The sequence below is a fragment of the Rhincodon typus genome, chromosome 15, assembly GCF_021869965.1.
Source record: "Rhincodon typus isolate 14 chromosome 15, sRhiTyp1.1, whole genome shotgun sequence".
Taxonomy (NCBI): domain Eukaryota; kingdom Metazoa; phylum Chordata; class Chondrichthyes; order Orectolobiformes; family Rhincodontidae; genus Rhincodon; species Rhincodon typus.
Genome location: NC_063346.1, coordinates 28,582,851 through 28,595,983, shown reverse-complemented (window position 1 = coordinate 28,595,983; position 13,133 = coordinate 28,582,851). Strand labels below are relative to the sequence as shown.

Below are 13,133 nucleotides of genomic sequence, written 5' to 3'. Positions count from 1 at the left end.
GGAGGCAGAGATAAATTGTCCTCTCTGCACTTCAGTGAAGTTTATTGTGAGAGTTTCAGTGTTATCTTTTGAAATGATATGTTAGGCTACTGTATTATTGGTGATGGAGATATTTCTGGACCTTTGCCCCTCACAAGTTGTTTAATTGTCCATCCCTGTTCTCGATTAAATGTGAAGAGCTTGGATCTGATCTGTTTGTTGTGGAATCACTTAGCTCTGTCTAACACTTGTTGTTTATGCTGTTTGGCATGTGTACATAAGTAGTATTATTTTGTAGCTTCACCAAGTTCACACCACCTTTTTAGGTACACCTAGTGCTGCTTCTAACATGCCTTCCTGCACTCTTCATGAACCAGGATTGACCACCTGGTTTGATTGTAATGGTAAAGTGGGGGTTGTGCCAGGCCATGAGATTACAGACTATAAGGTGTACAATTCACCTGTTACTGTTGGCCCGCAGCTCCTCATAGGCATCCAGTATTGAGTTGCCAGATATGTTCAAAATCTCCGAAAGAGTACTGGAACAGTGCCACATAACACAACAGTAGAGTATCCTCATTGCGATGATGTCTCCACAGGACACTGGGGTGGTCACTCTTATCGATACTGTCACGGACAGATGCATCTGTGGCAGGCACATAGGTGATGATGAGCTCAAGTATGTTTTTCCCTCCAGTTCACTCTTCCCTCACCACCTGTTTAGACCCTGTCAAACAGCTGCATCCTTTAGGATTCGACCTTCTCTGTCAGTATTGGTACTGCCAGGCTGTTCTTGTTGTTGGACATTGGTGAGTGGGAGCATTGAAGTCCCACACCCAGATTATGTTCTGTGTCCTTACCACCCTCGGAACTTGGTTGTCACTGGCTGGGCCAACAGTTATTCCCATTCCCGATAGGCCAGTCCAGCTAAGGATGGCAGTGCCTTTCCCTAAAGGACATTACTGAACCAGTTGAGTTTTACCCAACGGTCATCATTAGACTTTTTAAATTCTAGATCTTTATTTAAATTCCACAATCTGCCATGCGGGAATTGAACCTGGGTGCCTAGCACATTACCAGGGTTTCTAGGTTAATAGTCTAGCAATAATACGATTAGACCATCGGTTTCTCCGTAACCAAATAGTGCTCAACATGGAGGAACACTGATTTATTTGCCATGGGGAAACAGTAAATGGTGATGAGCAGGTTTCTTTGCCCATGTTTCACTTGATGTCACAAGATGACATGATGTTTGGAGTCAATGTTAAGGGTGACTCCCTCTTGACTTGAGAGGATTGTACTGCCAGCTCTGCTGCAATGATAGTGGTGGTGTATGGGACATTGGTGTAAAGTATGAGAGTTTGACTGTCAGACTGTTACTTAACAATTTGTGAGACAGCTTGCCAATTTTGGTGCTAATGTTGGCAGTGAGAACTTTTCAGGGCTGTTTGCTGTTTCCAGGTAGTTTGTCAGTTTCATTCCTTTCTTGCAGTTGATACAACTGAACATTTACTAGGCCATTTCAGAGGGCAGTTAAGAGTCAACCATATTACTAAGTCTGGAGTCACATGTAGGCCAGACCTGTTAGCGAGGGCTGTTTTCTTCCCTAAAGAACATTAGCGAACCAAACAGGTTTTTATGACATTACATCATTATTAGACTTTTAATTCCAGATTTTTAAAGTTGAATTTTAGATTCCATCTTCTGCCTTGGTGGGATTTGAACCCAGGCCCCCAGAAATCACCTGGCTAAATGGTTTTCTAGTCCAGCGACAATACCACTAGGTTCTAACCCTAACCGTGTAAATTCAAATATGCAAGTATCAAAAGAAACAGGTTATTATTGAAAAATCACAGAATTCCAGGTGTGCACTTGATGTGTGTTACCAGCTAATCATTAACTACATTATCTAACTTGCAGCATTTCCTCTGATGACATACGCTAATTATTTACATATTCAGCAGCATGTTTATCAGGGTGTTAAACTACATGCACTAAAAAGCTATATCACAACAACCCACTTTATATGGAAAAAAGTCCATAAGTTAAAAGTTTTGTATCTAGTAGTGTAGGACAACTATGAATAGCATTTTCACATATATTGACTTGCACATTACATTTAAGGGACACTCAATAATTATAGTTAGTTTTCTGATTCGGTCTGATCTGTTGACAATAAAACTTTGCTGAGATTTGTCAATTCTTTTTCTCTTGACTCATGCATGTCGGCTAACAGTTTAATTTAAGCAGTCCCTTGTGTTTGAAGATGATTTGCTTCCAGAGTAAAAATGTGTTTTCAGGTGAGTGAAGAATCCAATGCATGATCTCTGTCACAGATGGAGCACATAGTGGTTAAGGGAATGGGAGGGTGGGATGCCTAGGTGGTCATGTGCTTCTTTCTCTGTCAACTTCTTTTCAGCTTGCCATCAGTGGCGAGACTCAAGGTTTACAGATTCTTCCCAGCTGCTTTCCCTCCATTTCAGGCCAGGGTTTCCAAGGTATTGGTAACGGTTATGTACTTTTTCGAGGTAGCTTTGAGGATGTCCTTGAACATTTCCTCCAGCATTCTGGGGATGACTTGCCATGTTGAAGCTCCAAAAAGAACATTTGTGGATGACATGTGGACGATGATGTCTACCCAACACAGCTGATCAAGAGTGGTCAATAGAACATAGAACTGTACAGCACGGGACTTTTGGATCACAATGTTGTGCCGAATATGATGCCAAATTAAACTAATCCTTCTGTCTGCCCTTGGTCCATATCCTTCCAATTCCTTGCATATCCATTTGCTTATCTAAACGTCCCTTAATCGTCCCTATCATATCTGCCTCCTCCACCACACCTGGCAGCGTGTTCCAGATTCCTACCACTCGCTATGTTAAAAAAAAGACTTGCATCTCCTTTGAACTTGCCCCTCTCACCTTAAATGCATGCCCTCCAAGTATTAGACATTTCAACTTTGGGGAAAAAGATTCTGACCATCAACCATATCTATGCATCTCATAATTTTATAGACTTCTATCAAGTCTTCCCTCAGCTGCTCCAGAGAAAACCTGAGTTTTTCTAGCCTCTCCTTATAGCTCATACCCTGTAATCCAGGCAGCATTTGGTAAACCTCTTCTGCACCTCTCCAATGTCTCCACATCCTTCCAGCATTGACAACCAGAATTGAACATAATACTCTAACCAAAGTTCTTTAAGTGCTTCAAGAAAAATAAGTGAAAAGACCAGAGAAAATGCTTCGATGCTAGGAATATTGGTCTGATTGATATTACATATGCTGGTATGTCTATCCTGCCAATTGATTTGAGGAATCTTACAGATGCAGTGTTGGTGCTGTATGTAGTCTGCATCTGTGAGCTGTGTAGGAGAGTGGGTGTCGTTACTGCACTGAGAATGGTGCCAGATTTGTGGTTCTGGTCTTCAAACACTCTGTTCCACAGCAACTGAAGGCTGCACTGGTGTCTGCCCTTGTTGATAGCAGGCCTCCAAAATATGGAAAATAGCCCACGTTGTCCAAGGCCTTTTCGTGAATTTTGATAACTGGGAGCAGGGTGAACAATGCGGAGTGGTGGGCAAAGGCTAGTAGAGGAACTTCGTCTTATGAATATTTAGAGTAAAGCCCATGCGCTCATAGGCCATAGTGAAGGTTATCTTCAGTTATCTCGCATTAGAATGTTGTGAGTTTCATCTCCCATAATTGCATTCTCAGAACTTGAATGCACACTAGCTTTTGACATGAAAGAAATGTTAGCATAATGCTTTTTAGATAACTCAGTCACTTTACATCTGTTCATCCTTAATGCATCTCCATTTAGGATGATCACCTCGTAAGACTGTGGTTCATTATGATCTTTCACAGTTTTGCAGAGAACCATCTCCTGTCTTTTGGATGGGTTATTCTTAATTTTTGCCCCTATGCAGAAGAAGCAACTTCTTCACCCTCATGTTCTATCATTTGCGATTTTCATTCTCTCTGGTCTTTTCAGTACTTTTTCTTGACTGATAACGATGTTGGAGATAAGACGTTTAGATCTAGATGCTTCCCCCTTGGCATTTTTTTGGTCTTTTTGCTTTTTTTTAAAATTCTAAATTTTGTACCAATGATGGTGCTGGAGAATAGCGACTTTGTACCCATTTCACTGTATTTGAGAACATCTGACAATAAAACCTAATCCTTAAATGTATTAATTGGTTTTCTTACACTTCAAAATCTGCCAGTCTGTTAGTCTTTGGCTGTGGGGATGAGGTTACATGGTCTACATGCCACTTTGCACATGCCTTGCAAGGGTTTAACCACTGTGTTTTCAACTGTTGTTCATTCTATCTCCTCCAAGGAACCAAAAAGACTGAAAGTTTCACTCATTGTGTCTGCTGCCAAAGTACTTGATGGATCAGAATTGGCAAATGAAATGGGGGAGATTTGAAGTAGTCGTCTGTGACAGGGATGAAATAATCACCTCTGACAGTAAATAAGTCAGTAGGTATTCTTGACCATGAATGTGATGGAACATCAAGAGGATGGACTGGCCCTTTGTGTTGACTTGGCTGATGCTACTGAAAAGCATCACATATCCATGTAGCTCATTCAAGATCATTATTGTTCCCTGGTCATAAATAGGCTGTACAATTTGACTTGTTTTTCAATGTTAATGTAAACTTGACGTAACTAGGTAAAGATATCTTGTTGAAGCACTTCTGACATCAGCACTTGTGTGTTTTCAAAAATACTTCACTTGAAATGCCATTACCATCATAATATCATCAATAGAAACCTCTTGATATATACCACTGAAGATGATCTACTAGAATGCCCTGATGACAGAATCTCTGTTAACTATCTAGATCTTCCATATTAGGAAGAGTTGGCTATTATGTACTCTAACTTGCTCTGCTGATTGATATGTTTGTTACTAATCTGATTGGGATCTTTACTCAACTTTCCTGCCTACTCCAAGTACCCTTTGGCTCTCTTGTTAGTTGAGAATCTATCTGTTGCTGCTTTCAAAATGTTCAATGAGTCTCCCTCTGTAAATATCTGGGGAAGAGTGTCTCCCAAACTCATGACCCTCTGAAATAAATTCTCATTTCCATTTTAAAATGGAGACTGTTTTTTAAGCTGTATCCCCTAATTCTCGTCTCTACTACAAGGGGAAATATCTTTTCAACTTCTGCCCATTAAGCCTCCTCAGGATCTTGTATGTTTCAATAGGATCACCTGTCGTTCATAAGACCATTAGCCTTCTGCATCACCTGCTTTCCTGCATACTAACATTTTGTGATTCATGTAACAAGATATCAAGATGTCTCTACTGCAGAGTTCTGCATTTAGTTCCCATTTAAATAATACATTGCTTTTGTAATTTTCACCTTGCCACATGACACTCCATCTGCCAAACCTTTATCTGTTCACTTAATCTATATGTATCCATTAACAGGTTTGTTATTGTCAAAATGTTAACATCCATCTGGCAAAGGCAGAAGGAGGACCCAATCTGTCTTCCACAAATAATTATTCACAACGCTCAGTTTGGTATTAGTGCACAATACTATTCACTTCTACATACCAACTCTGTCCTAGATGGAAACTAGCATTTGACTCTAATTGGGATAAAATTAGGGCACATAAAGAATATCAATTGCTCTTATTAACAACTGCAGCATACATGTATAACAAACTCAGTTGACATAACGTACTTTTCACAACTTTCTTTCCCTTTTGTTATTTTTCCTTCTTCCCTTCTTTTACTTGCTTAAAACCTTTGCATTTCGAACTTCTCTCAATTTTCAAAAACAGATCATCAACCTGAATCATCTAGTTTGTTTTTGTGTCCACAAATACTGCTGTCCACTGGTCTGCTGAGCTTTCTCTGCCTTCATTTTATTTTCAGTATTCATAGAATTTTGCATTTGTATGGTCATGTTTCGCCAATTTGCTTGAAATGTTAGAGGTGGTATCTTGATTGGTGTAGATAGTTCCAATGACACTGTATACCTTTCATGTGGGCAAAAAGATGACAAGGTGCCAAAAATATTCTACTTAACATTATTTAAGTTATATAGAATGAATAGACAAATGTTGAACTAACTGAGGAATGAGTTGCATTCTTGCTGACAGGAGGTTGTCGTTTTGTGGGGACTATCAGAATCAGTGTTGGGTCCTTTTTTTCTTCTCCACCTTTATCAATGATGTGATTGATTCTCTTCACAGATTTGGAAATTGCACAAAAATGTTAGGATGATAGGACCTGAGACAATGAAAATGAAGTACAAGGACATCCAAATAAGGATAAAGGCATGTGTCTAGCATATGGTGTTTAACACAATTGTAACATTATTCACCTGTGGAGGGCTAGCAAAAAATATGACTATAATTTGCAAGGTTGCATTTTCAATGCTGCTGAATTGGAGAAAGGCCTGGAGTTCGGAAGTACCCTGAATCTGTGAAGAACTACAACCAATGCTAGAAGACTATTGTAAAAATAAATAGAAGGTTAGAAGATATTGCCAGAATGGTTATATACAGAAAAAAAATACTATATTACTTTTGTACTAGACCCGGGTTAGGCCTTGATTAGAATGTTACGCTCAGTTTTGGTACCGTCATACAGCACGTAAGAACATACAAGTAAGAAGCAGTGGGCCACTTGACCATTCAAGACAGCTCAGCCATTCAATGTCATGCCTGACCTGGCCGCTCCACATTCCTGCCTGCTTTCAATAGCCTTTCACTCCTTGCTTACCAATAATCTTATCACCTTCTACTTCAATACATTTAAAGGCCCTGCTTCTGCTGTCTTTTAAGGAAAAGAGTTCCAAGTGCTTATGATCCTATGTAAGAAAAAGATTCTTCTCATTTCTGCCTTAAAAGACCACCCCTAATTTTGATACAGTGGCTCCCAGTTCTAGATTTTTTCGCAGTAGAAACCTACCTTGCATCTCCACTATGTAAGAACCCCTCATTATCTTGTAAGTTTTAGTCAAGTCACTTCTTATTCTTCTAAAATCCAGCAGATATAAGCCTAGCCTGTTCAAGGTTTCTTCGTAAAACAACCTGCCTATTCTACATGTTAGTCGAGTAATCCAGTACATGAACAAAGTTCTTCTAGAACCTTAATGGTCTTAGAGAGCTAGGAACTTTACTCAAGAAAAACATTTTTAAATAGATTAATTTGACGTCTTCAAAGTAATTTTGGCAATGCATAAGTGAGTTGGTTACAAAAGTGCTCTTTATATTTGAATGCTGAGTCATGTGGCCTGCAGTTGGGATGTCCATCCTATGGATTTTGTTACTCATTTTCATAGCCATCTCTTTTAACATTTATTTACTTTTTTAATTTGTTACTGTCAGATATGGTTACGCTCCATTTCATCATCTCCTCTCTCTGCCTGATAGTAGAACTGTGCTAGAAATTTGTGGCATTTTATTAGCTTTCAACAATACCCAATTGTTTTGTGAATATCTGGATTTGAGTTAAGTGCTGTTTCATAAGTATTATAGTTTATGAAATATTGATATAAGAAGCCAGTTTTAATGAAATGCAGATAGCTTATTAAAGATCATTGAAAATATTCTGAATTGTGATTCTGTTTTAAGTCACAGCTCATGTTAGTAAATTTAACAACTGATTTGAAATTCATGTCAGATATCACTTTTCTGTAGTTTACTGGTAGAATTTATCTTATTTTTATTGTAAAATTGCAAGGATGCTAGAATAACAAACCTGTGTAAACATCATAGAGTATATCAAATATTTTGAAGGGGATGTAGATGTAGAGGATGTTTATACAATGTTGAAATCCTACCTAACATAGGACACATATTCAGTCCCCCACCTGTTTCCAATAAAGAATTTTTATAAATATGATGTATTAAGTCCACAGGTTATAAGAACTTCAACAATAGATCTTGATCAGATGTACTCTAGAACTCTGTGGGAAGCTAGGGAAGTGATTGCTGGGCCCATTGATGTTTGTATCATCGATAGCCACAGGTGTGGTGCCGGAAGTTTGGAGGTTGGCTAACATGGTGCTACTATTTAAGAAAGGTGGTAAGGAAAAGCCAGGGAACTATAGATCGGTGGGCATGACATCAGTGGTGGGTAAGTTGTTGGAGGGGATTCTGAGGGACAGGATTTACATGTATTTGGAAAGGCAAGGACTGATCAGAGATAGTGAATGGGGTTTTGTGCATTGGACACCGTGTTTCACTAACTTGATTGAGTCTTTTGAAGAAGTAGCAAAGAGGATTGATGAAGGCAGAGCAGTGGATGTGATCTATGTGGACTTCAGTAGGGTGTTTGACTAGTTAGCAAGGTTAGATCACATGGAATACAGGAAGAACTAGCGACTTGGATACAGAACTGGCTCGAAGGTAGAAGACAGAGAGTTGCTTTTCAGACTTGAGGCCCATGACCAGCGGTGTGCCTCAAGGATTGGTGCTGGGTCCACTGCTTTTCGTCATTTATATAAATGATTTAGATGTGAAATTAAGAGGTATGGTTAGTAAGTTTGCAGATGACACCAAATTTGGAGGTGTAGTGGACAGTGAAGAAGGTTACCTTGAAGTATAACAGGACCTTGATCAGATGGGCCAAGGAGTGGCAGATGGAGTTTAATTTAGATAAATGTGAGGTCCTGCAATTAGGAAAGGCAAATTAGGGCAGGACTTATACACTTAATGGTAAAATCCTGAGGAGTGTTGCTGAACAAAGAGACCTTGAAGTGCAGATTCATAGTTTCTTGAAAGTGGAATCCTAGGTAGACAGAATAGTGAAGAAGGCATTTGGTATTCTTGCCTTTATTGGTCAGTGCATTGAATATAGGAGTTGGGAGGTCATGATGAGGCTGTACGGGACATTGCTTAGGCCACTTTTGGAATATTGTGTTCAATTCTGGTCTCCCTTCTTTAGGAAGGATGTGTGAAACTTGAAACGGTTCAGAAAAGATTTACAAGGATGTTGCTTTGGAGGGTTTGAGCTATCGGGAGAGGCTGAATAGGCTGGGGTTTTTCCCTGGAGCATCAAAGGCTGAGGGGTGACCTTACAGAGGTGTTTATAAAATCATGAACGGCTGAGATAGGGTGAATAGCCAAGGTCTTTTCCTCAGGGTAGGAGAGTCCAAGACTGGACAGCATATGTTTAAGGTGAGATGGGAAAGATTTAAAAGGGATCTAAGGGGCAATATTTTCATACAGAGGGTGGTACGTGTGGAATAAGCTGCCAGAGGAAGTGGGGGAAGCTGGTATAGTTACAATATTTAAAAGGCATCTGGATGGGTATGTGAATAGGAAGGGTTTAGAGGGGTATGGGCCAAATGATGGAAAATGGGACTAGATTAATTTAGGATATCTAGTCGGCATGGACGAGTTGGACCAAAGGGTCTATTTCCATGCTGTACAGCTGTATGACTCTGTGATCTGTAAATGCCCCAACTTCTTTCCTTGCCCTGTTTCATCCCTCTCTAATCATTATATACTGAATTATATAGGGTGAAAGTCCAGGTAACGTTTGGGACCTTTTACTTTGTAACCAAGGTGGCAAAGTTTCTAATCCACTCTGGTTAGCAGTACCTTCTGTTATATCTGTGTAATTGGTGGTCAAGTGACACATCTGTGCTGAGAAATCAAGCCAGTAACTTCTCGTAAGCTTTCATTTCCCATATATTAAATGACGAGGTTCATGTATGCAACTGGAGTAAACTTTAACTTTGTATTTTTTATAAGTTGTATGTCAGATGCAACGAGTGAACCAATCTCAAAGAGCAAAATATAATTAAAGTCCTATTGTCAGTTACAGATTTGTAAGCTTTAATAAGATTATATTATTATTTACCTTCATTTGTTCAAATATTTTTGTTGATTTTTAAATGGTCAACAGTGTAATTATGGCTAATCCATTTAGTATTCCTTGTGCTAATCTTACGTGTTGTTTGGATCTCATGGCGCAAAGACAGTATATCTCTGTCCGTATAAGATAGCCACATGCCTGAAGCATTTGGAGGTCGTGAAGTTTTGGGCCTAAACTTGTTGGATTGAATGGCTAGCCTCAATCAGCTTTGAACAGTATTTCAACTTAACGTTGATAAATTAATTCTAGTTTATTTTCCATTTAAAATTGCTATCAGTAAGTTCAAGATGAACCTTAGCCACACCCAAAAATTGATGTAGCTATCTTATTTTACAACCTGTTAATGTCAGCGTCTTAAATAATGAAAAGTAATCTTGCTATCATGGCTGACATATTTACTGTTTTGGCAGTGAAGTTTAGGTGAAAGATTGGGTTGAAGCTACATTGTTTTAATTCACTGTCAGGATGTGGGCATCGCTGACTGAGTCAGCATTTATTGTCCATCCCTAATTGCCCTTTGAGAAGGTGGTGGTGAGCTGCCTTCTCGAACTCCGTTCATTGGTATATCAAACTAATTCAGCTTTAGCTTTTTTTAAATATATTTTTGTAGGTACTGCAAGGTGCACAGTTAATTGCAGTGGCTTCTGCTGAACATCCAACCAGTGGAGTAGATGGATCACCTCTCCAGGGAAGTGATATCCAGGTGCAGTATGTACAGCTTGCACCAGTAACAGATCACAACGCAGCAGCTCAAGTGAGTAACAGACCAATTCATTTCCTCTTCAGTTTTTGTTAGGTGAGGCAACTTGATTAATTGGTGTCATCGTAATCTCAGCTAAAACCTAAAAGCAATATTTACAAAAGAACTTTACATTTAGATAGCTACTAAACTACCATTCACATGACCTTCAGCCACATTTTATATTTTCTTGTTGCATTGACACTCCCTGTGCACCACAAACCCTTTTATTGTTTAATTACTGTGAACCTTCACCTCTGTTCTTCATCTGCCTCTGCCCCCTCCTCCCCATCCCCACTCCTTTCATCTGCTCACAACCTATTACTTTGCCAACTTTTTTCAGTTCTGATGAAAGATCACAGATTGGACATGTTAAGTTTGTTTCTGCCTACATAGATGGTGCTGGACCTTCTGAGTATTTCTAGCATTTTCGGACTTTCTTAAAAGCAATACTTTGTGGATTTTCTCCGAGACGATTTATCTATTGAGGGTGTAATGCTTTGTGAATGAATGCTCCTCTTTTGCTAGATGTGGAATATTTCACTAGTATAATTTCACTAGTATAATGTATATATTTTGTGTGTTGATGGAAATTGCTCCATCTTTTGTTTTCTCCATTTACATGGATAGCCTCAACCATTGTTACTGGAGTCTATATTAAATGGGATGTTTCAGAAGTTTCAGTGGAAAATTCTTTGCTGTAGTGGCCTGGAGAACAAGCGCCATATTGGTGGAGTGCAGCGCCCTTATGCCTGTTTCCTACATACTTGTGTTGTAAGGCTGTGATGTCATATGCCAGAATGGCTGATATGATGCCAGGGTCTCAGATTTGGATACACAGATCCAGGCAATGTATTCAGTCCCTCAAGTTACTCAAATGTTTTATTGGAGGTATCAAGTTGTGTTGATTTCCTGGGTTTAGCAGGAAGTGTTGTTACATTCTCATGGGGATGGCAGAGAAACAGGAACCTGTGTGTACCAAAGCTGCATCAGGTATGGAAATAGTAATGGAAATACTTCTGAGTTTGCAGCCCAACTTTGCTTTGTAAACAACTCTGTCTTGAAGGAAAGTCAAAGTAGCTAATCTCAGTCCTTCTTACTGAGGGTGGTCAACTGCCTTCTCAATGCACTCTGTTTTAATTTTACCATATAACTGATTTCTATGGGGTGCAGACTAAACAATGACTCCAGTAATATATCTGAGACAGGTGTGTTAGATATATTGTCTAGGAACCATGGACTTCATGGAAGTTTTGCAGAATTTAATGGCAAGAATTGATTTAATTTTGTTTAATTGGTTCCCTAATGGCAACTATGCTGGGAGTCACCATTGACCAAGAACTGGCCTGAACCAGCAAATACGGTGACGACAACAGGAAGTCAGAGGCAAGGAATCCTACAGCAAATAACACACCACCTGACTCCCCACAGCCTATCCACCATTTACAAGGCACAAGTCAGGACTGTGATGGAATGTGTCCACTTGCTTGGATGAATGCAGCTACAACAACACTGAAGAAGCTAGATGCCGTACAAGACAAAAACAGTCTGCTTGATTGGTACCACATCTATTCCCTCCTCCACAGACAATCAGTAGTAGCATCTTGTGCCATATTCAAGATGCACTGCAGAAATTCACCAAGGCTTCTTAGACAGCACTTTCCAATCGACAATCACTACCATCTAGAAGGACAAAGGCAATAGATACATGGGAATGTCACCGCATTCAAGTTTTCTTCCAAGTTAGTCACTGTCCTTACTTGGAAATATATCATGGTTCCTTCAATGTTGCTGAGTCAAAACTCTGGGACTCCCTGCTTGACAGTATTGTGGGTATATCTACACCAAATGGATGACACTTGTTCAAGAAGACAGCTCACAACAAACCTTTTGAGGTCAACTTGGGATAGGCAATAAATGCTAGCTCATCCAATGATGCCCACATTCCATGAAAGAATTAAAAATAAAGCCAATCGATTGTTGGCTGATTGTGCATAAGTTGGGTATTTAAGGATCTGACAGTCATGCTTTTAAGTTCACATCTTTCCTCTTAAGGACGGTTGAGCCGATGTACCCTCTTGAACAACCATGCGTGAAATATAGTTCCCAAATGGCAAGGTCAAGAACTACCTTTTTGGCTTAGGCTTCCTTAGCATTTTGTGTATTGCATATTAATACTAAATGCTACCATACATGGTAATGTGAAATTTACTAGGCTGTAAACTTAACGTTAAATTATGATAACTATTCTCTGTATGTCTTTCTCTCTTCAAATCTGCTTTCTATCTTTCTTTCAACCATTTTCTAACCTATCATTCTCACTAACTCGGACCACACTCTGCTTTGCGTGACCAGTTCTGAGCAGCTCCCTGGTATTATCTCAGGCTTGCTCCAGTTTCCTAAAGCTGTTCCACCTCATCCTCCCCAAACTTCTTCACCCATCGTAAATATTGAATACATTCACATACATTCTCAAATGAGATAGTAGGAACTGCCGATGCTGGAGAATGTGAGATAACAAGGTGTAGAACTGGATGAACACAGCAGGCCAAGCAGCATCAGAG

The 13,133-nt window shown here is 39.5% G+C and overlaps 1 protein-coding gene across 1 annotated transcript in view; it reads left to right on the top strand.

The window, feature by feature from the left end:
* LOC109933778 (protein BANP-like) overlaps window positions 1-13,133 on the top strand; it is a 73,250-nt gene that overhangs the window by 46,500 nt on the left and 13,617 nt on the right. The window contains exon 4 of the mRNA XM_048605974.1: window positions 10,441-10,584. Within this exon, the coding sequence (XP_048461931.1) occupies window positions 10,441-10,584 (144 nt within the window). The remainder of the gene's footprint in view (window positions 1-10,440; window positions 10,585-13,133) is intronic.